Below are 27,537 nucleotides of genomic sequence, written 5' to 3'. Positions count from 1 at the left end.
ACAAAAGAAGCAGAGTTATAGACGTACTTTAGATAATCTGTTACTCTTTGGCATTCAGAGGGAGCAGGAGCCCAATACAACAAGAAGCAGTAGCTTCCAAAAGCCCTTACTTTAACCATTAGCCTCTCTTGTGCAGTTAGCTCAATGTAGGCAAATCCAGTCACAGAGAACTAGTTACAGTATTATAGCTGAAGTTAATTCTGATAGAAAAGCAGACGGACTCATCTCAGAGTGGAGGGTGTTGTATTTTGTCCGATACCAACCAGCTGATGTTATGAAACAAGTCTTGCAAACTTGAAAATCAACTTATCTTCATAAAACTTTTAAAATTAAGTATTTCAGTCGCTCATAAGAATGCGTCAGGACTGGCAGCCTTTCTGGTACAGAGAAGAATTTAGTTCCTATGTCGTTGTAGTTCCCAGGTAGATGTTACTTGAGATGGGAGCAGGCTGAAGTGCAGCTTATAACAAATCTGTTCTTGCAGATGTCTCACATCCAAGGAGTGGTTATGTGGCTGCCTCACAGATTGTCTTTATAATGCAGTCGTAGAAGGAATGCTAGGAAACACTGCAACAAACCATGGTGAGGAGATTGATAGAGAGGAACACAATCAAGGAAAGAATGCGATGTGTACATCAAATTTATGGGTCTGCGAGACAGCGGTCTAAGTCCATGTGTTAGTCCATTTGCTTGTAGCACATTTGGAATTGTCCCATCACTTCTGTTTTTTACAACTTAATTAATAAGGTAAAAAGTACGTAAAAGAGTGCATAATTTAGTGCTAGTGCAATTCATGATAGTGTCAGAACTTACAAGAAGTTGAAAAAAGGAGTGAGAGTAGAACAGCAAAGTGACAGGCTGGTTGGCCTTAATCAGCAGAGATTTACACAGTAACCAGGGTATTGGGGTTAGGACTAGATGCTCATTTTAATAAATGTTCGGCTTCATATCCCTGTCAGAGCCTCTTCTGTTCTTTAATAAAGCTCCTGGGGAGAACTGGGGGCCTGAATGTGTTTTGGTGTGCCTTGCATTGCTCTGAGGTTGTGCAAGTTGGCAACGTGCTTGTGGTAGGCTGAGGCCTTAGTGCCTGTCTGGGTCAGTAATGCCATCAGCAGTGAAGACCAGCAGCAGATGCCTAATGACAGGCTAACTATTAGAGGACCCCTGTTGGCCTTAAGTCCTGGTTGTTGGGTCTGTGCCAAAGTCCATGTCAACCATTGGTGACTTTTCTGCTGTGTAGAAAATCCCTTATAGAGAGAGAGGCATTATAGGTCTTCATAAGCATCCTTCTACTGTTCCGGTGCTTTTCAGAAGTGGGTGCAAAGATAGAATGCTCTTTCTGTCATATGTGTTTGATAGTTTTCACCAAACTATGCACAAATTATGTGACAAGTTCTAAGCTGAGAAGAACTCTGGGGCCATTACGCTAAGCACTAAAGGAAACTGGAGAACAAGTTCCAGAAGAGCATCAGCATGAAGGAGTTCTTTTCCATTGCTGTACTCTGACACTCTCAATTCTTAGCTGCAGTGTGAGGTTGTATATGCAAGACTCTCAAAATTACCATCTGAGAGTTTATCCTATACTGAATGAACAGAATAGCCAGAGTGGTACAGCTGAAGATGCTTGTAAGTAACACTCAGCAGCTGGCCCTGATGTCAATAGAGATTTCATTACAGCAAACCTGGAAAAATCATGCGCTTGTGCTGGAAAAGGGAGCGACAATGCTCTAAGAGTGTGTTCCCTGCGTTTCCTTGGCAGCAGAGAAACAAGACTTGGGGAGGGGGATGGTGGGGTGGACACGACACAGCACCACACAGCCATTCAGTGAGTGCATCTGTAACCAAACCCATCCGTCTCTGCTGGCGGGTGGCTGACTGAAGTGCTATTATTAGCAGGCAGGTGATGTCATGAAGCGTGTCATGAGGCCAGCCAGGGAATCCCCACTGACCGTGGGCCAGGGCTTGGGAGGGGTGGATGAGGACACAGGCAGAGGTACCCCTGTGCCTGCATCCATGCCTGCCCAGGGGAGCCCTGCAGTAGCCACCGGCCACCAGCCCAGCCTAACTGGGGCATGGGTTCATGCTGTGTAAATTATCTACCCAGCATGGTGTCTGGCTGTTCACTCTGAAGTATGTGAATGTACTTAACCTTCAGTAACCTTTCCATTGTTTACTTTAGAGTATACATTTGTAGCTTCTGGCAAAAGGTAGGGATATCCTAGAGAGCATGTCAGGCTTCATATTAATGGAGCTTCAAGAGGCTGCATTCTTCTTTTCTTTTTTTTTTTTTTTTCCTGAATGGAAAAAAGTTGCTGGCAAGAGAAAGATTTATATTTTTTTTCAGCTGCATATTTCTTTTCTGGTAAATCAGGGTCTTTCCTGAAAGCAGTATTAGCTGCCATGCAGGCTTTGCTAGGAAAAAGCCATGCCACTACTATAATTCCGTGCTGCACAGAATAATACATGCTGTTGAGTGAACTGTGGAAGAGTTTGTAGGACCTCACCTTCTCACTGACCGAGATGTCAATTGTATTTAATTTTTTATGCATTTTCTATTGTTAAAAATATAGTCTCAGGAATCTGTTACGATACTTGAAAGACAAGTGTTGTTTAGATGTGGATGTGAGATGAGGAATTCAATAGCTGTGTACATACAGGGTTTTTCCTGGACCAACCCCAAGATAGCTACAGAATCATGTAAGCAGAGATTACCTTTCCTAAAAGAACATTGTTGTTTGTCTTCCTTCTTAGTTCTTTGTTTAATACTGAAGCTTATGAAGCACTTTAAAAAGTACATTTTCTATTTCAGGATGTCCACAATCAAAATTAAACCTCTAACATGATAAAAACTGTGTGAACATAGATGTAAAAATTTCAGAGTGCAGCTTAGCAAATGTAAAATTTATGGTGAAATATGAAATACAGGCTCTTCTTGGAAGATGGTTTCCTAAGCCAGAGATTGAAACACTTGCAGTCCCAATTCTGTAGAAGCGTACGTGACCCAGTGGAGATCAAGGGCAAAATGTATTAACAAAGCAGTACCAGCGACTTTGCACTTCTTGTGATACCATTTGCCTTCCATTTTTTCAGTTCTTTATAACCAGTCATTTAGAAAGAGTCTGAGGAAAAATAACCAACCCCGTAATCACCACCCAGAAGATAGAAATTTGACATGTAGCTTTTCGGTTGGTTATATTCTTTTTACTTTTAAACCTTTCTTTATATAAGATTATATAAAACACATTGTTGTTCATAATAAAGATTCTGCATTCCAGCAGCCCATGAATACCAAAAAGATCTTTTTACTTGTTTTCTCTAGGTTTACTTGGGATATGAATTAAGCTCTTGCTCAGGTAGGGTAGGGAAGAACTTAATTGCTGCTTAATAGCCCACCATAAGAGAAATGTGCAGGGTTAGGCACTATCAGAATTTACAGCAAGTCTATGGGTGTAAACTTACATGTTTACTTACATATTTCTAATATAGCAAGATGGTATGTGACAATGTGTAGGTTAACTCAGAAATGCTTTCAAGTTTTCTAGAAGAATCTAGAATTGTGTTTGAAGCTCAAGGGTGGGAGAATGATCCTGGCTTGCTCAGGGGTCATATATACAAAGAGCTGATGTTTTGTGACTATGATGAGGGGTTTTTATTATCACAGGGATTTTATTTTATTATAGCACTAAAGCCTTCAGTTAACTGTAGCATTAATTGTTGCAAATGTTACTGTATTAATGCAATCAGAGAGCTTTTCTTAAACTTTTTTTAGAACCTCATTATTATGTGAGCATAATCCAAACATGCCTCAGAAAGCTGAGGACAAGAATGATGTGGTCTACACAATGTGAATTTTACATATGTACTTGCTACTGAGACTGATTTCCGGATAGGGGAACATGTGTTACGGATATAAATGAAACACATATAAAAAAGGTGTTCTTCAGTTAAAAACAAGCTCTGCCTGTCAAGATGATGAGTGTTCTAGGATTCTGAGTCAATTATAAACTACTCTCTCTTTCAGATACAGAAGAAAAGCCTGTACTGCTTGTTGCAATTTTCCCTCTAACAGTAATTTATAAAGTTTTGTTAATTGGTTGTTGAATGTATATAGTCAGGCACTATAAAATGTTTACATGACAATTCATAAAAAGAAGGACCTCTCAAGCCAAATCCACATCTTTCTGAGTCTGTTAGATTTGTGAATTTTTTCTGTTGTTAATTTTTTTCCCAATTGCATCTAAAGACTTGAATCCTACAAGTTCTCCTTGTGTAGAATTTCTGCTGCAAGGCCAGTGAGATCCAAAGCTTAGATGGCATTACTAATCCCCACTTACTACCTTCTAAATCATAAAACTACTACATCAGATCTTTGAAGTTGAGGGCTGTTTCTCCTCAATAGTCATATGAAAATAGTAACTTCAGTATCTACTGTAAAAGACTGGTCTGGATGTATTTTATCAGTAGCTTATATGGTGTATACATTTAATGCCCTTATTGCTGCTCAGTCTCATCAGAATACAGAAGTAAATGCTTTTCTACACTTGTCATATTGAGAATATCAGGCTATTTACAGTGGTTAAAGGGGGCACTAGTGCAGATATTCCACTGCTGTCCAAGATCTCAACGTATATGGTTTTGCAGATTAAGTAGAATGCTTTGCAGAATTGACTTGATCTTGTTACATATGCTTTACAATGACTGACCCTAACTGCGTTTTGTTGTCCATTGCTATTTTTGTAATTCTCTTGGGAGTGCTAGCTATAGCCTCCTGTTCAAATTGTACTTTCAGTGAGCATTTTCTTGCAATCTCAGATTGCCTTTTGCATTTCTGAAATACAAGCTTTTCTTGTGCTGTCTCGAAGTTGACATAGGGATCAGTGTGCCACTAATCATTGGCCATCTTTCACCATGGAAATGTCTGCTTTTTAGTGCTAAGTGAAATTATGAATTTATATTAATATAGTAGCTTAAATTTGTGATTAAAAGCTTCTGGCTGAAATTTGCCTTATAAGCGTGTGTTGTGATAGTGATTATATGAAGAAGCTATGCAAAAGTACAACCTTCAGTTACTCTGTTGTAAACTATAGACAATTAACTTTGTATCTCTGACCTCTGATTTAAATGATCCTTCATCTAGATGATTTCTACTCACGTTGCTTCAGGCAGCAGATTAAATTCATAGTTCTAGGAAAGATGATGGCTATTACTGCAGAGCATACCCTGATCTCAGAGGATTTGGGGGAATTTATAAAGTACTGAGATGGAATAAGGTATACATAGGCTTCTGGAGGAAAGAACCAGTTTCCTTCTTTGATGATTATTATTTCCCTAGGAATTTGTCTGCTACCTTTTAATATTTCCTTTTTCTTTCATTTCCCAGCTAATTCTGGTTCCTTGCAAGGCCCACAAACTCCACAGTCCACTGGTAGTAATTCCATGACAGAAGTGCCAGGCGATTTGAAGCCCCCAACACCAGCATCCACACCTCATGGACAGATGACACCTATGCAGGGTGGCAGGTATGAAGAGGACTTTGCTTCATTTTTTATTGAGCTCTAGTTCTACAGCAGTTTAGTCTAGTCTTTCCCAACTGCTTAGGCACTCAGCTGATTCTTTGGTGAACCCGTCAGAAACTGAAAAGTAGAAGAAAATTAGTTATTTTTGGAGAGGAGAGAGGGAAAGAGAAGGTGCATTAGCTTTCTAAACACCAGGGAAGCATCAGACACGCACCAGTGCAAGGGACTGTATGTGAATGTCAATCGTGGAGAGGAAGGTGAAACCCAACAGCACCAACACAGAACCACAACCTTGCTTATCCTGTACTCCTGTGCTATACAGGTCCAGACATGCTCAGGAAGGAGAAATGTGTTGGTTTAAGGTGTTACTGAAATTCAAATTATGGAAAGCATATACAATATGAGGTAGAGGATTCAACTGGATGGACCAAGAGATCCCTTTTGGTTCTGTGTCCTGTAAGTCACACAGACAGACTTAGTCTGAAGTTCTTAATCTGAAAGTTTTTTATGACTTCTCAGCATAAGGAAACACAGCTGAACTCTGGGCTGTGTACAGGGCCACTCCAAACCTAGTGTACTTTTTTTCTCCATCTCTAATACTAAGGATAGCAAGAACCTTTTTTTAATCATCTTTATTCAGACTGAGTTTTCTTTCACTATGTAAAAGCCAGCAAAACAGCTTAGTGAAATTTCAGGAAGGTTTAGGCTTCTAAATGAGTAATACAAGTGCACAAACAGTGGATTTGATGAAAAGCCCTGATCTCTAAGGTAAGTAGACAAAGAAGCCAGGGGAAGAAGTGGATAGATTCTTTTTTATGATTGTCTGCTGTGAAAGTCTTTTGATCTTCCTTGGATATATCCTACACTGATCACTGCCACAGCATCATGGGCTAGTTGTATTGTAGTCCAGTCTGTTTTCACAATTCTTATGAATACATGATGATGTTAATGCCTCCTTTTTCTCGTCTGGTAGAAACAGCGCAGTTAGTGTGCATGATCCCTTTTCTGATGTAAGTGATTCAGCGTTCCCAAAGCGAAACTCCATGACGCCAAATGCACCATACCAGCAGGGAATAAACATGCCAGATATGATGGGAAGGATGCCATATGAGCCGAATAAAGATCCTTTCGGTGGAATGAGAAAAGGTATTTTCTTTGTTGGGAGCTTAAGTGTTCTTCCCTGCATCTGTGTATTCATGATGTTCTAGTCAGAATGGGCTATCTCACTTTGCTGATTTTGTTGTTGGTATCCTAGTAGCAAAAAGAGAGATGCAGTGCAATTGTGTTTCATTCTAGTCTGGTTGTATTTTCCCTACTCAGTCATACTGCTTATTTTGGAATTAACAGAATCCTAAAAATGCTTGTAGGAATACATTAGGAAGCGGCATAAATTCAGTGTGGAACTGAGCAAGTCTCCTAATGCTCTTTGTCTCAGTTTACATACTTCTCAGAATAGTAAAGCTAATTTTTTTCTCATTTGGACAGTCCCTGACAAAAGGTCATAAACACACTCAAAGTTTGTTTATTTTTAGAAAGCAAAATTTTAAATTAATGTCAAAATTTACTCTGGTCCTTTTGGGCACTTAATCTACAGATGCTTTTGTGGATATTGTAAAATGTGCTTAAAATGAATCAATCTCTCATGCCTCATGTATAGGAAAGTCGGAGGAAAGAGCACAAGCAGGGCTCATAATGGCTGCAAAGAGAAGAGCAAGTGGAGGAGATGAAGTGTAAACTGAAAGGGAGCAAAAGGGAGGAATGGCAAGAAGAGGCCCAGAAATCAGGGAAAGAGAGCAATGTGATGAAATGGGGAGATGCTTTAAAAGAGATTGTTAATTTGATGTGATTTTTTTAAAGTCTTTCCTTTAAATCATTTTGCCTATACTGTGGACACTAACACAGAACACCATTGAAGGAAGGGTGAACGCTCACTGCCTTAGATTCACTTCAGGTTTTATATACATGTGAGATTAAGTGGGTGTATTGCACTTTGTCATACATTTCACTTTATCCTGTCGAAACAGAAATACCTCTGTTTGGTATCTACTATGAGGGACTAAAGGCTAGAGTCTCTTCTATTTGCTTGGCAATTTATATCCACTAACAGTCAGTGTGCCTTTTATTGAACCCATAGAATATGCCCATCCTGCTTGAGAAGCAACATTAGGATACAGTATCCCTTCCATAATTAAATTATTGTATATATGTATATGAGGGTTTTATGGAGGGAGATAAATGCCTGATTCTGACAGCTTTGTAATTCAGACCAGGAGATTTGCTTTCATCTGTTTTGTAAGGCTTATGTTTGCATTCATATTTAGCATTGTTTGGGGTGAAAAGAACAAGAGCAAGTTCATCTTCAGCTATGAAGACCAGAGGGAAGAAGCTGCCTGGTGCCTGATCAACTCAGTTCCATAGGATGAGATTTCTTTCCTCACTTTTAGCTCCTTAATATTATACCTATCATCTTGGTTGTGGTGCTGCTTCATGTGTTATCATCAGACCCCAGAGAGCTTGTCAGACACCAGCTAATTCTCCCTGGCAGTGTTAGGAATCTGAACATTCTTTTAAAATACTTCATTTAATAGAAAGAGATCTTCAAACACCCAGAATAATAAATTTAATTTCCCTTACTGTTACAGTGCCTGGAAGCAATGAGCCTTTCATGACCCCTGGACAAATGCCTAACAGTGGAATACAAGATATGTATAACCAGAGTCCATCTGGAGCAATGTCCAACATGAGCATGAGCCAGCGACAGCAGTTCACTTATGGAAGTGGCTATGACAGGAGGTGAGTCAATCTTTAGGAAAAAGCAAAGCCTATTAGTGAAAATGATCCTGTCTCTCCCCTTCTCATTTTCTCATTGCACCTTGCAGAGAACATAGCAGCCTACATTTCCTACAGCGTCTTACTGAATCACTGCGAGTCAAACCACTGGTGATGACTGAGTCTAGCTGTTCACAGAAATTAATAAAGAGGAACTGTCACACCTTAGAAGTCACTCAAGTTGCAGCAGATCAGCTCGTGGGTGTGTTTAACAGCTGCCTTCAGCTGGCAGCTGGGCGGGGCTGGGCTATGATGGCATAAAGTAGCACTTGAGTTAGTCTTCTGGCCATGTTTTCATCCAAACAGTTGCTGTTTGGCTTTTTATATGAAAACAAAATGTGCAGTCTAAACCTGTGATTTGTGGTCTGTTCGTGAATTGCCTTTGAAGAGTCTGGAGGCTGTTGGCTGAGCTGTAGGGACATCAGTCTTGCAACGTGTCCATCAGGGCCCTTATAAGTTGGTCTTTCAGTGAAGTACACAAAATAAATTTGGTCCTCTTTTGTTTATTTGGGGAAAGGCTTTGGAAAAAAAATCGGTATAAGCACTGATGTTTAAGCATTGGTTTAGCAAGCAGAATGGTCTGGGAATGTTTGTATTATATTAAGTATTCTAGTAGGTTTTGCAGCTCTGGTGGTATTCCTGCTTTTTCTTTCATTAACCTGTGTACTTTAGCTTCAGTTTTTGTTTCCTGATGGTAGATAGAGTGGTGCAGTGTGGCAGAGTAGTTTTTGGTCAGAAGTTTTTAGTAGATGTGTAAACTAAAACAAATACAACAGGTCACATTGCTGGGGAGTCAGTGAGAGTAAGGGTTCCACTGGAAGATGATAAGTCAAGAGAATGTTTTCTTTAAGGGGCATGATTTGTTTTATTTTGTTGACAACTTTGGAGAATAAGTGCTTTTTACAGAATGAGGTTTCCTTTGTCATTTTTAGGTCGGATCATGGGCTGGGTCCTGAAGGCAGTATGGCACCACCTGGTCAAAGCAACATGGTGCCTTCAAACAGTGACCCAAGCATGTATTCTCCTAATCGTTACCCTGGCCAGCAAAGGTGAACACTGATTTCTCTGTTTGTAATACCCACAATAACCAGCTAGTGAGTGCTAGCAGCCTCTGTGAGAGCACATAGACATAATATGTGGCCTCTTGGTGTGTTACTTCTGTTTTGCCTGTTCTTGTTTAGGCTTTTACCATCGGTTCAGTTTCTGGGGAGGGGGACAGAGCCTCGGGTGAATCAGTTGACTTTCTGTAGTTGTAGAATCAGAGATGTTAGAAAAGGAGTGTACATCCTCCCTTGTATGTCTGCCTGCCAACACTGAACTAGAATATAATTTATGGGCCTGGGTTCTTCAGAGCAACATTAAATGACAGCACTTCTGAAGCTTCCCACAAGTTCACCTGGCTTGTGGTTATCCTGTGGCTAACAAACTGAACATTTAGAAAGTGTTCCCTGATATATAACATACGTGTACCTTTGCTCAGTTTTAGCTTATTGCTTGTACCATCTTGGACAGCTATAGGCAACTCCCATCAGTTTACATTGTTCTTTTAACTGGCATTAGAGAATTTCTCTCCATTCACATCATAATTTTAGAAGATACTGAACTGCTATTGCTTTCACTCTGGTCATCTCTCAAAAAAAAAAAAAAAGTGAGTTTTCTATGCTTTTGGAAAAATTAGGTTCCATTAGATCTTGTAATATGTCAGGTTCCCCAGTCCTCTGTTTCTGTGATTCTCCCTGATATATTACTTCCATAATTATCCTCTAATTGTAGATGTGTTCTCACTGGTAGTGTACAGAGAGGAATTACTGACATATTGGCCTGCAATACAGTGTTATTTATCAATCTTAATACTTTCCAAGTACTTCATTTCAGCAACCTAAATTTCATTCAGATGTGCTAAAAATATTGCAGTTACACTGTAGTGCTCCTCAGAGGTCTTAAAGGCCACAGGTAAGTTTCCAAGTGCAATGCAACTCTGTCTCTTATGTGTATGCTTCATTATGTAGCTTTAATTAACAATGACATGAACATTAGCAAAATTATGAGTACTGTTTTTACTCAGTTTAAACTGGCAGTCAACTATTGATTATATTCTTGAATGATCCAGAAAGTAGCTTGCTAGTAGACTGGCATGTTACAAATGTTACAACATGAGAATTTTTACTTGCAGCCTTTGAGCTGTACATCAGATACTTTTCCACCGAAGATGGGTTCTCAGCAGCTGCAGCTGCCTTTCTTACCTCTTTGCTGACCTTTACTTGTTTCCATACCTGACTGCTCCCTCTAAACCTCCTTGTTGCATCTTCACTGCTCCTGCTTTCTTGTACTTTATCTCCTTCTTCCCACTACCAGCTCCAGCAGAGCTTACTGCATCAAGCTCAGGATCATACCATACTATACCTTCACTTTGTTTCCAAATGGCAAATACCTTCAAGGTGCAAGATCAACAGAGTATTTTACTTTTCCTGGTGGCTTGGAAGTTCCAGCAGCTCTAAGTGTTGCTCTGAATGCTTTATTTTAGGCATGAACCATATGGGCAGCAGTATCCAGGACAAGGACCTCCCTCAGGACAGCCACCATATGGAGGACATCAACCTGGCATGTATCCACAGCAGCAGGTAGGAGAGGGGAAGATGGCTATATTCATAACCTTTGCTTAATAAAATTGACCCCAAAATTCTGTATACATTTTAAAATTTTTTTATATGATATATTGCTTTTGGCACAGAGGAGCACTGCAGTTCTGGTCAAAATCATAGCCTGTATGGATGAGCATTGTATGTGCAGATATAGGAAAATGTGTTCATTACACTGGAAGAGTGTAAATTCTAACAGATGTTCTGTGGTTTTGGATGTGCATCAAGCGATTGTCCCAAGTTAATAACCAGCAGACTGGGAAATATAATGCATAGACAAGTAAAGTGATGTTGCCTCAGTTCCAGAAACAAATAGGAGAGCCACTTGGCTGGCAGGTTGAAGGGCCTTAACTTAATGTCATGCAGCTAAGTGAACCCAACAGAAAACTGGAACAAAGTAAAATGTGCAACGCACTCAGTTATTTACTGCTGTGCTGGGTCATATGAGATACGTATCTTTAATATGGATCAGATGGTATATTCCTACATGTTATCTCTACTAATAATATGGTACAAATACATAAGAGAGAACATTATTGGCATTAAAAATAGTTTAAATGTTTGTACATTCCAATCTCCCTAACTTTGTAATAACTTCAAAAATACAAATTATATTAATTTATAAAATTATTTTTCTTAGGTATATGATTCATACCTTGTGAGCAAAATCCCATCATATAAGTCAATAGCAAAACTCCACTGACTTCAACAGGATCAGTTTCATTCTGCATGCTACTAATTTATTTTTAGTCATACAATACTTGAAGTTAGCTTCCAAAATAGAAGCTACTTCCGTATTATAAAAAAACTAAAATGTAAACTAGTTTTCAGCCAATTTCAGATAGTCCTTTTCGGTGGGGGAAATCAGGGGGCAAGGGTGGGAGGGAGGGTGCTGTGGGGAGCACCCAAAAGAGATCTTAAATTGCACTGTATGAAAAATATATATAAATTTAAATTTCAGAATTTGTTGCTTATCTCTTTGGTTCATAACATCTCAAAAATAGCATAATTGAAAAACTGTTTTATTTTTTATGACGAGCATATGCTAGCAGTCTAGGTGATTTAGTGGGGAAATTGCAAAGATACATAACAGAACAGTTTGTGATATTCCATGCTAACGCGTGCAGGGAATATATTAACTACATGTTCATTTAGGCAAGGAGACAGCTAGAATTTTTAAAAATATATTTGGCCCTGTCCTTAGTGCTGTTTATATACTTTGTACAATGATTCTTGAATGCAAAATGCATTAATGCAGAACAGCAGTGAAGAATGAAGGACAAGGATCCTGACCAGCCTCGGCCTCTCCCTCCCATCCCCAGAGGATTCCATTTCTTCATTTATCTAGAGACTCAGTTGCCACTAGTTTATTTACAATTTCCTAAATCTTACTCTGTAGTGGTACAGGAAGAATGTGAAAAATGACCCTTTCAAAGCTTTATCTCCAATCTGAAGGCTAGGGAATGACCTGCAATGGAAGTGATTGGAGCATGAACTCCTGGGGCTAATGAAACACTTCGAGCCAGGTTTTTCAATTCCTGTATGAATGCTTATACCCCAAGAGCTGTTATGCAGCAGGTGACCTTATTGGTGGGTTTTTGTCTTCTGTGAGGTCTCAGAATTCCACATCCCTGGTGGAGAGAGAGACATGTTGTGCAGCCTTAGTCTCTTGCCGAACCTTTATACAGGAGGGGGGAGCTCAGGCCCATCACTGTCCTCAGCACTGGATACTATTAGGACTGTTGCCACTACAGATACAAGAGTGCTGAAGTGCTTTTAAAAAGGCACATGCTTCATTCCCAAGTGTCTACTGTAAGCACTGAGTCACTGTGGCAAAACAAACACCACCTTTTTAGGTGTGGCAACTGCCAAGTCATTTCTTAATGTATAAATTGGTCCCAAGGGTGGAATTTAGTACAGTAGTTCATGTAAGGCTGGAAATAGGTATTTCTCAGATAACCAGACAGCTCTATTGAAAGTTTTTGAAAAAAAAATAACTTCCATGCAATACGGTAGTTGTGGGTTTATGTGCACCAAAGTTGGAAGATGAGTTTATGAATCCCAGAGCTGTTTTAACTTTCCCATATTGAATACATACAGAATTTTATCTGATCTTAACTCTAGTGCATTAGTATACATTGTGCAATGTGACCGAGCTACAGTTTCCAGGGGAGCTGTAACTTTGAATTTGCCATAGATCATATATTCAAAAATCACCCATTTAATTCCCATTTTTGCTTCAGAGCACTCAGTGTGGTTTGAACTATGGAACAAACTCCCACAGGAACTTAGAACCTCACCACCTTCCCCTCAAACAGCAATGTCTTTTTTTTGTTTTGCCATCTTAAATACATACAAGCTTATATGGTTTAAAAACCACTCAGCTCTCCCCAAGGTAAAATAGCTTACCTCACACAACATTCCCCACTTGAGAGGGTGAGAAACAAAGAGGGAATAAACCATAGGTGGCAGCTTTTAGTTACATTGCTTAAGTCGTTATTGAACAGCAGGGTAAGAACCTGCATAAACTAGAATAGAATGTTTGGATGTGACCATTTGCTGTAATATTCTCACACTAAATTAAATTGATTAGGATGATTTGGGAAGAGGAGAGTTGCCCAAACAGAAGATATTCCTGGGAATTACCCAGAGTGTCAAATGCAGCAGAATTGTTTTCTCCTACTAATAAGTTTACTGTGTGTAGCCTATGTCCTACCGTAAGATCTGGTGTTTCAGACATGCTTGCAGCATATCTTGTTACTTTAAGAACTTATTCAGTGCCTGTCTCTTGAAAAGATTCACTGGGTGGTTCTGAATTTTTTTAAAGATTTTTCTTCTTAGTAGACTAAGTATAAAAAAGAAGTGAAGATATTTTAGTTAGTGAGGACTGTTACCTTTGCATGCATGTCTGAAATGACCAGTGGAATTTAATCTGACAGATAGGAAAGGAAAGGGAAAGGGAGAAAATTAGAGCAAGCATAAGAAAATTTAGCCCAAGGATAAGTTTCCTTTTAGTATTTGGTTGCAAGCACAGCAAAACAGAGGCTTAAAAAAAAAGGCTAGCGGTACCACTGCATCCCTGACTCTGGAATCAGCACAATCCCTCTAGAACAAAGCACCTTCAGCTTTTTTAATGAGCCTTCAGCCAGTATATTTGTATTGTGTATGGAGTAAAAGTGACACATCTTTCAAAAATTTTTTTTCAGAACTATAAGCGACACATGGATGGCATGTATGGGCCTCCAGCCAAACGCCATGAAGGGGATATGTATAACATGCAGTATGGCAACCAGCAACAGGAAATGTATAACCAGTACAGCAACGCTTACACAGGGCCTGACAGGAGACCCATGCAGGGACAGTATCCATATCCATATAACAGGGAGAGGATGCAAGGCCCAGGACAAATGCAGCAGCATGGAATACCTCCCCAGATGATTGGTGGCCCTATGCAGTCATCATCCTCCAGTGAAGGTCCTCAGCAGAACATGTGGCCGACACGAAATGATATGCCTTACCCTTACCAGAACAGGCAAGGTCCAGGAGGCCCTGCACAGGCCCCACCGTATCCAGGGATGAATCGCACTGATGATATGATGGTACCTGACCAGAGGATAAACCACGAGAGTCAGTGGCCTTCTCATGTCAACCAACGTCAGCCTTCTTATATGTCATCCTCAGCCTCCATGCAGCCTATCACTAGACCTCCTCAGTCATCCTACCAGACACCACCCTCTATGCCAAACCACATCTCTAGAGCTCCAAGTCCAGCATCCTTCCAGCGCTCTTTGGAAAACCGTATGTCTCCAAGCAAGTCTCCTTTCCTACCCTCCATGAAGATGCAAAAGGTTATACCCACAGTTCCAGTGTCGCAGGTCACGGGACCTCCACCCCAACCACCACCGATTAGGCGAGAAATTACCTTCCCCCCGGGCTCTGTAGAAGCATCCCAACCAGTCTTAAAACCAAGACGAAAGATTACCTCAAAAGATATTGGTAAGCATCAAAACAAAACCTAAATAACCAAAATAAGCTGTGAAAAGGGGACTCCGATTTTGATTTTTTTTTTTCACATTTTAAGACTTCTGACAAATAGGGAACTTTGGTAACTACGATGTGGTTGTCTCCAATAAAAAGGTAATAGCATATGCATCAGTGACGATGATAGGTAAAACTCATCCCAGACAGTCTGACATGAAATAAAGCAGTATTTTATATGGAGACCTAAGGTCTCCAGAAATGCATTAAAAACAAAGCTTGCCTCGTGATTTCAAAATGAGATGTGTTGAAAGGTCTTTCAGAATGTCCGTTAAGTCATCAATGCAACATTTAGCTGAGCAAAGCTTTCTCTGTTCTTATTCCATGGAAGCTCATGCTGTTCTTCTGTGTAGTTACAGTCTCTGCCTCCCTTGAATGGTCCATTTATTCATTGCATATTATTTGTCCTGTTTGTTTCTCCCCCTATTCTTTCCCAAGTATCTTCTTATCTTAAATTGCAGTTACATTTCATACATTCAAGTTCTCAAACTTCAGATTTCCACACTCCTGACAGAGTATTCTACCTTTGTTTACTGATTATTCAGTTTAGTCAGCTTCCTGAAGTTTTTATGATTATTTCAACTTCAGCAAAGTCAAGAAGAATGACTATGTTAGGATATTCTCCAGTATTAAGGCTGATCAGTTAGAGAAAACTTAACAGAACTAAGTGATTTAAGTAGAGTCTTAACCAGTGTTTCAGTAACTATTTAATTTAAATTTGCATTTTCAGAATGTCACAGTTTAATCTTTCAGGAACTCATTAACAGTCTTCAAGGATGCACTAATGCCGTTTTACTTTTCCTTCTTTCTCCAGTAACTCCTGAGGCCTGGAGAGTGATGATGTCTCTTAAATCTGGTCTTTTGGCTGAAAGTACCTGGGCGCTAGACACTATTAATATTCTTCTGTATGATGACAGCACTGTTGCTACTTTCAACCTCTCTCAGGTAAGTGGGAAAGCAGTATACTTCTCAACTTTCCTAGGAAGGAGAACTGAAATAAGATACCTACAAAATGCTGATGACCTTCACAATTTCTTCTAATCAACATAAATTTGAATATTGCAAAACATCCACTTGTTAATGATTGGTAACAGTGAGTAACAAGGTAGATGTAAGTCGAATAGGGGAAATTATAAGCCTGAAAGAAAGAGGTTTCTTGTTGAAAGGAGCATGTAGGAATATAGGAGTTTTAGCACTGCCAAAAGACTAATGTATAAATTCACATAGTGCAAGCACAATCCCAGAAAACAGCAGTATGTTAGTAATCTTGCTTAATTTATGTTTCCATAAAAGGCTTTGCAAAACCATATTAAATTGATTTGAAAGCTGTCTTTTGGTGATGACTTGTCCCTCTTCAGTAGTTCCATACGAGGTTGTGGGATTTTTTTAATTGCTTATTTTCTGTTTGTTTTCTTCTTCCAGTGAATTAAGTTTTCACTGAAATGCCAGAGTGACAATTTAAAGGCTAATATCCACTGTGTGTCCATAGGATGCAAGTAATACAGGATTTAACTGTGTGTGATTTTTGCCTCACTACCTCCCAGCCCTGCTCTAATCTTTGGCCTGTTAGGTGATGGTAATAAATGGCATGCTGATAATGCACATTATCTAAAATTTGTACAAATTAAATATTCAGTTTCTCTCTTCATTCATTCCTTGGTTACTAATAGTATAACTCATAATTTTTTAAATATAATTACTTTTTTTTTAAATGCAGGCACAAATGGTACATTTCATCCCACCTAACTTTAGAACTAGGGTATCTATAGCATGATTCATCTCATGTAGAAGAAGAGATCTAAAATAGGTCAGATGAATCATATTCTAGAAATGGCCTGTAAAAGACCATTGATTATAAAAAGGACTCTAGACAATTAGTTTAGGTGTGTAACTAGTGCAGTGTTTGAAGTTAAATGAGGTGAATCTCCTCTGATTTCTATTAGAAACTGTGTTACTGCACCCTGTGCAAGTTGCACAGAATACCAGGCATACTGTAAATATATCTGTTCTTTTGAATAAATAGTCTTTTTTTACTTTGGCCTTGAACTCTTATTTCCAGTGGTGGTCAGGACTCCATATGATGACTCATAATTCATGCAGTTCATAAGCATCAGTTTGTTATTAATTGTTCAAGGGTTTGGTAATCATAAGAGAATCTAGAATGGACAAAAGGATACATTTTGCTGAAAACTTATTAACCCACAATTTTAAAAGAAACAAACAAAAAACACACAAACAAATTAAAAGCCTGACAATGGGGCTGAACACATCATAAGAGCAAAGAATTTTTAATAATAAAGCCATTGAGCGTAAATTAATACCAAGTCCAACTACCACCTTTCCATAAGGAAGTGATTACAAGTTAATTAAGAAGGTTAAACCTAAATGAAAACTGTTTCTAAAAGGTGACTTACAACACCAGGCTCCAATAACAATTTTTAACTATTGCCAGGCAAAAAGGGAACTATTCAATAGAGTTGGGATGTTAATCTAGGCTGTCAGTACTCAGACCCTGAACTGCAGAGGCAAAGAAGGAGAGGGAGAATTGTAAACTTCAGATATCTAATAAAAGTACAAATCAGAAAAACTGAGTTAGGAACTTCAGTACTCTCTGTACAAATAAACAAGAATAAGAGGCACTTGGAAGGGGATGGAACAGCTAGGCTAAGACATCTACTAGGCTTAAAGGAGACATATGAATAAAGTTCTGTGCTTCTTATAGCTGTTACAGTTTAAGCAAATGGAGCCATGATAGTTTGACATTATATGCTGTTTAGACAGACACTAGAACAGTTTCTTTTAACTTCCATGATGCAGGACCTAGCCACAAGTCCACAGCAGGATGAGGGATGTAGGAATGTATGCATCAGTGTTCCTAATAAAATTCCATGCAGACAAAAATATTTATCTGATTTTTGTGTTCTTTCTTCTTCCCTCAGTTATCTGGATTTCTTGAGCTTTTAGTAGAATATTTTAGAAAATGCCTGATTGACATTTTTGGAATCCTTATGGAATATGAAGTGGGCGATCCAGGCCACAAAGCACTTGATCACAAAGCAGCCAAGAAAGATGATAGTCAGTCCTTGGCAGAGGATACTGGAAAAGATGAGAATGACGAATGTATTGACTATTTTGATGAAGATGAGGAGGAGGGGGAGGATGAAAAGATAGAAGGAGAAGAAAAGAGCATTGTTTTTTCCACTCCTGGTGCCATTGCTGATCCAAGTGAGAGGCCAAAACAAGCCAGTAAATTTGACAAGCTGCCAATAAAGATTGTAAAGAAAAATAATCTATTTGTTGTTGACCGATCTGACAAACTTGGACGCGTTCAGGAGTTTGATAGTGGACTTCTCCACTGGCAGCTTGGTGGTGGTGACACAACTGAGCATATCCAGACTCACTTCGAAAGCAAGATGGAGATTCCTCCACGTAGGAAAGCCCCTCCTTCCTTGAACTCTCCAAGCAAAAAGAAGGACCCTGAGGGGAAAGGTGAATTTGAGGAACAACAAGAAAAAAGTATAACAGCAACCATTGATGATGTCCTCTCAGCTCGGCCAGGAGCATTACCTGAAGACTCAAACTCTGGCTCCCAAACAGAGAGCAGTAAATTTCCCTTTGGGATCCATCAAGCCAAAAGCCACCGGAATATTAAACTGCTAGAGGATGAGCCAAGGAGCCGGGATGAGACTCCTCTATGCACCATAACTCACTGGCAAGACTCCTTGGCCAAACGCTGCATCTGTGTGTCAAATATTGTCCGTAGCTTGTCTTTTGTGCCTGGCAATGACACCGAAATGTCCAAACATCCAGGCTTGGTGCTGATCCTGGGAAAGCTGATCCTTCTTCACCACGAGCATCCAGAAAGAAAGCGAGCGCCGCAGACTTACGAGAAAGAGGAAGAGGAGGACAAAGGGGTGGCCTGCAGCAAGGATGAGTGGTGGTGGGACTGCCTCGAGGTCTTGAGGGATAATACATTGGTCACATTAGCCAACATTTCTGGGCAGCTAGACTTGTCTGCTTACACAGAAAGCATCTGTTTGCCAATTTTGGATGGCTTGCTGCACTGGATGGTGTGCCCGTCTGCGGAGGCACAGGATCCTTTTCCAACCGTGGGGCCCAACTCAGTTCTTTCGCCTCAAAGACTTGTGCTGGAGACCCTATGTAAGCTCAGTATCCAGGACAATAATGTGGACCTTATCTTGGCCACGCCCCCATTCAGTCGTCAGGAGAAACTCTACGCTACTTTAGTTAGGTACGTCGGGGACCGCAAAAACCCGGTCTGCCGAGAAATGTCCATGGCGCTCTTATCGAACCTTGCCCAGGGAGACACATTAGCAGCAAGGGCAATAGCTGTGCAGAAGGGAAGTATCGGAAACTTGATAAGCTTCCTGGAGGATGGGGTCACTATGGCCCAGTACCAGCAGAGCCAGCATAACCTCATGCACATGCAGCCTCCGCCTCTGGAGCCGCCTAGCGTAGACATGATGTGCAGGGCAGCCAAGGCCTTGCTGGCCATGGCTCGAGTGGACGAGAACCGCTCAGAGTTCCTTTTGCACGAGGGTCGTTTGCTGGATATCTCAATATCTGCTGTCCTGAACTCTCTGGTTGCATCTGTCATCTGTGATGTACTTTTTCAGATTGGGCAGTTATGACATAAGTGAGAAGCCAAGCATGTGTGAGTGGAGATTAGAGGGTCACATATAACTGGCTGTTTTCTGTTCTTGTTTATCCAACGTAGGAAGAAGGAAAAAAAAAGAATCTTTGCTCCTCTGCCCCATTCACTATTTACCAATTGGGAATTAAAGAAATTATTAATTTGAACAGTTATAAAATTAATATTTGCTGTCTATGTGTATAAGTACAACTTTTTATTTTATTTTTTTTAACCAAAGTTGCTGTCTAGTACATTCAAAGGTCACACTTTTTTTTTCCATAGATTATCCTTTACAATGTTCTTTTCCATGTTTGTATTGCATATTTTTTGGGAAGCGAACTAGTGACTTTTAAAAAATGTTATGGCAAACCATTGTATGATGGAAAAAAAATCTCACCACTTTGAAACAAAAAGGTGAAAAATAACCAACTTACCAAGTTCCTGTGTGTTTTATTTTTTCAAATAAGGAAAAAATAAAAAAAAACTTGTATACCATCACCCAAAGCTCTGTGCAATAGAAGATTCTAGTGATGTAGGTGTAGGGGATCAAGGAGGGTGTCAGTCAGTAGTCAAAATCCAAAACGATACTGGTTTCTCCTCAGGAGAAATGGTTACATTAGGCTAGGAGCAAAACAAAACAAAAAAGTCAAGTGAAAAAATTTTTAAACAAAACCTGAAGTTAAACATCAATTGCTTCCTCACCAGAACTGTCTTGTCTACATCTGTTTGTTTTTTTTTTTTGACCTTCCACAATGACAGTTCTTCACAATTCCTTTAATCATTTTTTAAAATATTTTTTTATTGCCTAAGGGCCGTGATGTATATAGAAGTTGTACATGAAACATACCCTCATTTTTTTTTTTAGTACAAAGTTTTTAGTTTCTTTTTCATGATGTGGTATCTACAAAGTGATAGTAGAATTATTTTTTTCTTTCATTTGGGCCATATCTCCAAAAAATAATAAAAAAAAAAAAAGAAAAAAGGAAAAACCCAACACAGAAAACCAACAACTGAGGGTAATGTACAAGTTTCTGTATGTATAAAGTCATGCTCTATTTCGGGAGAGCAGCCGATCACAATTTGCTTTATAAATCAAGGTGTGGAAATGGTTACGTATGGATTGATTTAAGAAAATGGTTACCAGTCTACAGACAACAAAAATATATACAGGAAAAAAAAGGAAGAAACACAACTTCAAAGATTTTTCAGTGACAAGAATCTGCATTTGTATTTCAAGATAATGTAGTTAAAAAGAAAAAAACTTGATGTAAATTCCTCCTTTTCCTCTGGCTTAATGAATTTCATTTATTCAGTATAAAATCTTTATATGTTCCACATGTTAAGAATAAATGTACATTAAATCTTGTTAAGCACTGTGATGGGTGTTCTTGAATAATGTTCTAGTTACAGTGTGGGATATCGGAAAGCAAACTAATTACAAGAAAGAGCAATAATGATTATTCTCTTTCCCCTACTTTATTATTATGACCTTCAAAAATATTACGCTATTGTATTGCAGCAATTTGCTCTCCTTTTCAAAAAGCCTTCTCACATCACAGAGAAGTGTTTTTAATTATTATATATAAAACCACAGAGCCTCAAAGGGGAAGACATGGCTGACAAATGATAGTTCTGACTATGCAGGTATCCAGTCTCCATGCTGTGTTTGGGGGACTGAAGATGGATGTTAGAAATAAGTGACAAAAGATTTTGTTAAAGCAATAACCAACTTGAAGAAATTGATCTGTATTCACTACCTGTAATTCTCTCTGTTGGTTAAAGGTGCAAATACCCCAGTGATGTGGGTATTTAGAATAAACACCCACCCACTTCTCGATCCTTATGTGTCATTGCATACTTATGTGGCCATTCATGCTGGGAGTCCCCCATTAAAGTGGATCGGGCTTTAATAGAGCACATCCATAGTTATAATTGATGGGAGATGGCCATTTCCATTTCAGGAATTATCTGGTTTCAGATACATCTCACCTGGTGATACCTTGTTTCTGAATATTGTTCAAGCACTAATTTTTTCTATTTCATCTTGGATCATTGACTTTTTTAGTGTGATCATAAAAAGCTAATAATAATCAATTTCCCTGGAATTGCCATGTAATTACACTGTTAGTGGATATCCTCCTCCCCTCTCCAATAACAATACGGAGGTACTTGACAATTACAACCCCCTTTGGCATACTGCCCATTTTGTTCATATAGATTGCTATAACATTAATATATGTAAGAGAATTTCAGAGACAGGAAAGTATATACAATTATAAGCCAAGTTTGAAATGTACCTCCCTACTGTCATGAAAAGTAATTTCTCCTTCTAGCTTTTCTTATTCAGTAATCACTCCCACATCACCTGCTGCAGTGGTCTGTCTTTCTCTTGCATATCACTGCTTTCAGAAATGCCTGGTGAATTATAACCACCTGTAATTCTTCATCACAGAAGGAGGCATATTTCAAGGATGATTTTTACAGCTTGTTACTGGGCAGTGTGAAAGTAGTATCTATCCCCTGCTAAATGTATTTCTTACTAACATTTTACTGCTTGATATTGCCCCATGGATACAAGCAAGCTCTTAAATAAACCCTATGCACCCCTTTCTGAGCAAGGACAAAAAAGGACATCTATTCTCTTTTCTCTTCAGCCTTCAGACCCAGAGTCCCCTGAGGGAAACTACACCTGTGTCAAAATACTCTGAGCTGTAAGAGGCAGCACTTCAATGTTATTCAAGACTGCTCTGAACCGGGTTAAACAACATGGGGGAAAAAACTACCCAGCCAGCCACATAAAATCCATATGTATGTAACATTTGTTGCTACTTTTCCAGCTGGGCCAAGAACTAGCTGAGGAACCACAACAGTGGAAGGAAAAGGTTAATAGTGCAGTCTCTGCCTGAACATGATTTTATTCTGTTACAGTAAGAGTAAACAGTCTAAATCACTGGGTAGTACTACTGCACATTTATTAGAAGAAAGGTGACACATAAGAACTCCAATTCCCTCTGTTGTCTTTGTATGATTTCACCTCTCCAAAAGTGTTCTCTAAACCTTTGTGGAAGACCTGCTCATGAGACTTGTGAACAACATGCTCTAACTGAATCCTGAACAAGCTTGACCTGCTGTTGGTATGGTTCCTACAAGAGATATTTTGGTTTTCAGTTTAAAAATCAAATTCTACAGTTTTATGCTGATAGTAGTACTAACAAGAAGATGCAATATTTGAAATTCTGAAACTGCAATGAGTTATTTAGGGGAAAGCAGCCCATTAGTATTTTAGCCACTAATCAAACACAAATATTTGACTTACATGCATACATACATATATATATACACACATATATACATATATATATATATATATATATATCTCAGTGATGTACCTGTTTCTTTGGCAGACCCAAGCAGCTGATTACTTGCAGGACTGAAAGGGCATCAATGAATCTTACCTTTAAAATCACTTCAGGAATTAAATGCTTATCTCCTTTGGCAGGAAAAAACGGTTTTGTTTCTTGTTAACATAATTTCCTACACTATGCTTTAAAAAAAAAAAAAATCAAACAAAAACCAACACCTGAAAACATCCTGCTCAGAAACTCTACATTTTCAACTACCCAAAAGGAAGAATGGAGAAGAAAAATTCATCCGCATGTTTAAAAGCCTATGCACCTTCTCTTCCATCTTCTTTTGCTGTTTCACACCATAACCTGTGCCACCACTACCATGACATCATTATATTTTTGGTCTGGATGCATCCATAAGAAAGATTTACTTAGAGAAATACTGTAGGAAAAGCTTGTGTTACACATTAATGATTCCTCTACAACATTTCTACAGTGCAAAGCAGGCTACGCCTCTTATTTCACAAATAATATGAAAGTACCTCTTCGTAATAAAAGGAGTGTAACTGAAATTAAAAAATTACTGTCATCTCCACTGTTCCCCCCTGTAGAAGAGAGAGGATTGTAAGCATTCATAGCCCAAGCTAACTTGAAACTGAACTGAAAAGTGGGAACTGAGCTGAGGTGGCACACAGCTAGTTAACCCTTCAAGAAGCTGTGTGTAGGTTCCTTAATCTGCAGGTAGTAGTAATAATGTACCTAAAAATAATACTACACACTTGTTGCCCAAACACTGTAATAACACTATCACAGAAGTCAGTCTTTCGGAGTTTTAACGAGGAGCAGTCTCAAATTCTGAGTCAAGAGTTCTCCAGAGAAAAATGACTTCTATCACCATCAACATGATAATGTCAAATATGTGGAAACCATGCTCACATACAAAACCACAAAGCAGTCACTGCTCCAAAAAGTTTATTTTCCAAGTCATGAGCAAGTAACTGCAGGTGGAGAAGGAGGAGAAAATGGAAACAAAAGCAACAGTAAATTGAAAAGGCAGGTCCTACTCTTGTAGCAGGGTGGAATTCAGGGATCTAGAACATGGCCCCATACCGCCTGCAAATTTAGTTTTCCTCATGATAATTTGTGAAATTTCAGGGGACTCCCCACTTTGTTTTCTCAAGCAATCTAACGGTTCCCTTGGTAAATTCCTCTTAAGGATTATTGAGCCTGAAGAAAGGAGAGAGAAAAGTACTGATGAAGGAAAGGTTGAAAAGGCATGGTCATTTGGAAAAAGGGAGGCAGAACACAAAGACAGAGCTGAAAGAAAGGCATCGTATGTCCCTGCTACATTGCTCTATTTTTACGTTTGGATCATTCCAAGGAAAAGAATAATTAAACCAAACTAGGGGAATTTCACGTTTCATTGGTAGGTGATATAAATAAAATGGAAGTAAAAAAAGATTTTCAGTGGTAGTGGGACCAAGGGAAGGAAAATGGGAGCTTCCATATGCAGACTGGTAAATTTAGTTTTTACTTAACTACATTTACCTTTCCAATTCCCAAGACAGCAGGAATGGGGAAGGATTAATACTGTCTGCATTTTTAAATCCAGCCCCAGATGTTTATTTGTGCACTGTCAGAAATGGGTTTGCAAAGTCTGGCCATCCTTTCTGTGATTGTCAGTAGCTGTGGATACAAGAGGCAGCTGTTCTGGACTGCATGCTAGATACAGCTATTCACATGCCTAAATGACTCAATTTGTACTTCTAATTACTTATTCTAACACAAGCTAAAATGTATTTCATTTCAATGCTGTTGTACAGTATAAAAAAATGTAGGTTTATACTTCACATTTGTTTTAACTGGCCTAAACTAATGAGATGAAGTAGCAAGATCCTCATCTGATGCCTTCAACAGAGCTACAACATTTTCTCCTGTATTTATTAATTTACTTGGTCTGTCATGACTTAGTATATATTGCATTTCCATTAATTAAGGGTGGTTATTTACATTGAAAGGGTGATGCGGTAGAACTGCCCAGCTAGCAGAGCAAATCCCTAATGACTCAGGCATCTCTACAATGTTTATTCAGGTCTGTAAAGAGTCTCCTGAATGACAAACATTCTGACTTTTGCTCCACTGTAGAGTATTTTTTAAGGGCAAGCTGATACATTATCATGCCAGGAGAAGGAGGTATGTTTATCTAATGTGAAAAACACATGCTAGGAAAAGTTTACAATACTCCATGATGAAATTCTGCTTTACATTTATAAATTTGCTTACCAGTTCTATGTATACATCTGCAACTGAGAAGAAGAAAAATAACTTAATCTAGTACATGTTTTACTGTCAAATTATAAACACAAAACTGCAAAATCCAGTATTAAATTTCTTTCCCTCCAAGAGAATTTGAAAAGAAACAATGTTCTACTAGTTTTATCACCACCACTAAAGCTTACAGTGGACTACTTATAGAAGATTCTTTTTTTGTCTTTGAATACCAAATATGAAGCTCTGTACATAATGAAACACAACAACTGAGAAATACTGAGATTTAAGCATAAGGCTTCATCAGCAGAACTAGCATTATACATTTTATATGCCGTTAGGGAAGACAGACTTCTAACAACAAGTTATTTGGTATCAGTATCCTGAACCCACCAAAAAAAGTGTATTTCCACCCCTTTTGTATAGTCATGCAGGTTTCATTGGCATATGTCTCATAACGTAGTGCAGGAGAAGTTGTTCTTCTCTTTTGTTCCTTTTTTTTTTTCCTAATACTTACTCCCTAAACCTCTCAGGCTGCTTCCTTCCTTTCCACAATGCGTTAGTACCAAATACAAAGTCCTGATCTTTTAAATAACTGAATAGCATAGGGTTTGTCTGTTATTTATACCTTCTGGTATACAGAGGGATTTCTTCTTGTGCTGGATTGTGTCCCCACTTCTTGAGACAGTAGCATCTCCCAAAGGTTCTTATCCTGCAGGGAAAATTGACTACAAGGGACTCCCAGCGTTAGTAGTGTGGAGGTGGTTGAGATCTGCCAAGGGGAGGTAAAGAAGAGAAAAAATCTTCAAGTCACACATTTGACATTCTACACCTTCAAAAGATGGGCATATTACTTACAGTAAACATAAGTAGCCAACCTTTCCAGTCAGCTACTCTAACTTCCTCAGCTTTTCTACTACATAGAGTATTTAGAGTAAAGGGAGTTTTCTTTAAATATCAATGAAGTTGTCCATTCAAAAGCCAGATGTATGACCAATGTACCCTGTGAAAATAACATTATAGCCTCTATAATGTCAGCTCATTCAGTACCTCAAGTGGCTCATGCATTTTTATCAGCCTAGAATATGTCAGCCTTCCACAACATCCATATCTTGTCTAGGGAAGGCAACTCACAGAACCAAAACACTGAGTAGCAAGCCAACAGCTGAGATGTATTTTGTTTCTTATGTATGGCATGAGAAAGAAAATATACCAATATAGAATGTGTCTGTACAGATCATATACATTAAATACCTTCTTTTAAGCAGGAGACTTTTAAACTAACTTCATTAGCTTCTTTTATCTTCAGCTGCAGCTGTGTACATTCTTCTGACTGTGACCTTAGCCAAGGAGGTTACCATTCCTGGCTTGCACCTCCTAGATGTTACTAACTCCGTGCGAACACAGCAGCACTCCTGCTAGGATACTGTTTCTAACCTAGTGCAGGCAAAGCAGGTTAAGCACTTAATGCGTTCAGGTGTTTGGTTTGCTTGTTTTTCCACCTAGAATATTTTGACAGCTGCTATGACCGTACACTCGCAGAGTTATTCACCCATTACACTATGGACAATGATTTGTTGCTGGCTGCAAACTCTCCAGAAGCCAGTAGTTTTGATTTACCTCCCAGAGCATCTCAAAACCTAGTGTAAGAGAGAACTGACATGCACTGGACCTTCAGCCTGACTGCACAAAGAGCAGCATAGCTTCTTGTCCCAGGTACAGGAAAATGATGTGGTGCTGGAGTGATAAGTCATACTGAAAGGGCACTACAAAATATACTGGTAAATCATTATCCAAGGACATTTAACTGCTATTAAATTCCTCTAATAGGAAGTCTAATCTGCACTGTTTGCGCAGTTTAGAATATCTGGACCTGCTAGTTATGAAACTATACATTCTACTAAAGGAACACAAGAAAGACTTCTCATTTCCCTTCTGTGTTGGGCATGGGTCAGCCAGCAGGCAATCAGTCCATCAGTCCACACAAAGGCCATACACACAGTTTTGGGCAGCAGTGCCATCACTGAACAGCCATGGAAGGAAGCCAAGAATCCCCTAATTTGCATGAATTTGACATTTCCTCTCCATCAGCAGCAGTGGTTTACCTTGGGACAGAACATGGTGGTGGGGTTTGGAGGGAGGGTTGTTCCCAGCTTTCAATTTTTAATTATTTAGTTGTCAGTTTGGTGGGAGGTGACAAGGATACATGGAGAGAAGCACCCATAACTCCTCCCAGTCTGATACAC

General features: G+C 39.1%; 1 protein-coding gene across 1 annotated transcript in view; it reads left to right on the top strand.

Annotated features, from left to right (window-relative positions):
* ARID1B (AT-rich interaction domain 1B) overlaps window positions 1-21,053 on the top strand; it is a 323,199-nt gene extending 302,146 nt beyond the window's left edge. The window contains exons 15-21 of the mRNA XM_027632627.1: window positions 5,381-5,519; window positions 6,490-6,662; window positions 8,159-8,309; window positions 10,870-10,966; window positions 14,191-14,980; window positions 15,837-15,967; window positions 17,962-21,053. Of these exons, the coding sequence (XP_027488428.1) occupies window positions 5,381-5,519; window positions 6,490-6,662; window positions 8,159-8,309; window positions 10,870-10,966; window positions 14,191-14,980; window positions 15,837-15,967; window positions 17,962-19,674 (3,194 nt within the window). The 3' untranslated portion in view covers window positions 19,675-21,053. The remainder of the gene's footprint in view (window positions 1-5,380; window positions 5,520-6,489; window positions 6,663-8,158; window positions 8,310-10,869; window positions 10,967-14,190; window positions 14,981-15,836; window positions 15,968-17,961) is intronic.
* Window positions 21,054-27,537: the final 6,484 nt, after the last annotated feature.

Source organism: Corapipo altera, unplaced genomic scaffold (assembly GCF_003945725.1).
Source record: "Corapipo altera isolate COAL_440 unplaced genomic scaffold, ASM394572v1 2b, whole genome shotgun sequence".
Taxonomy (NCBI): domain Eukaryota; kingdom Metazoa; phylum Chordata; class Aves; order Passeriformes; family Pipridae; genus Corapipo; species Corapipo altera.
The sequence above is the reverse complement of the archived record's forward strand: the minus strand, read 5'-3'. Positions and strand labels throughout refer to the sequence as shown.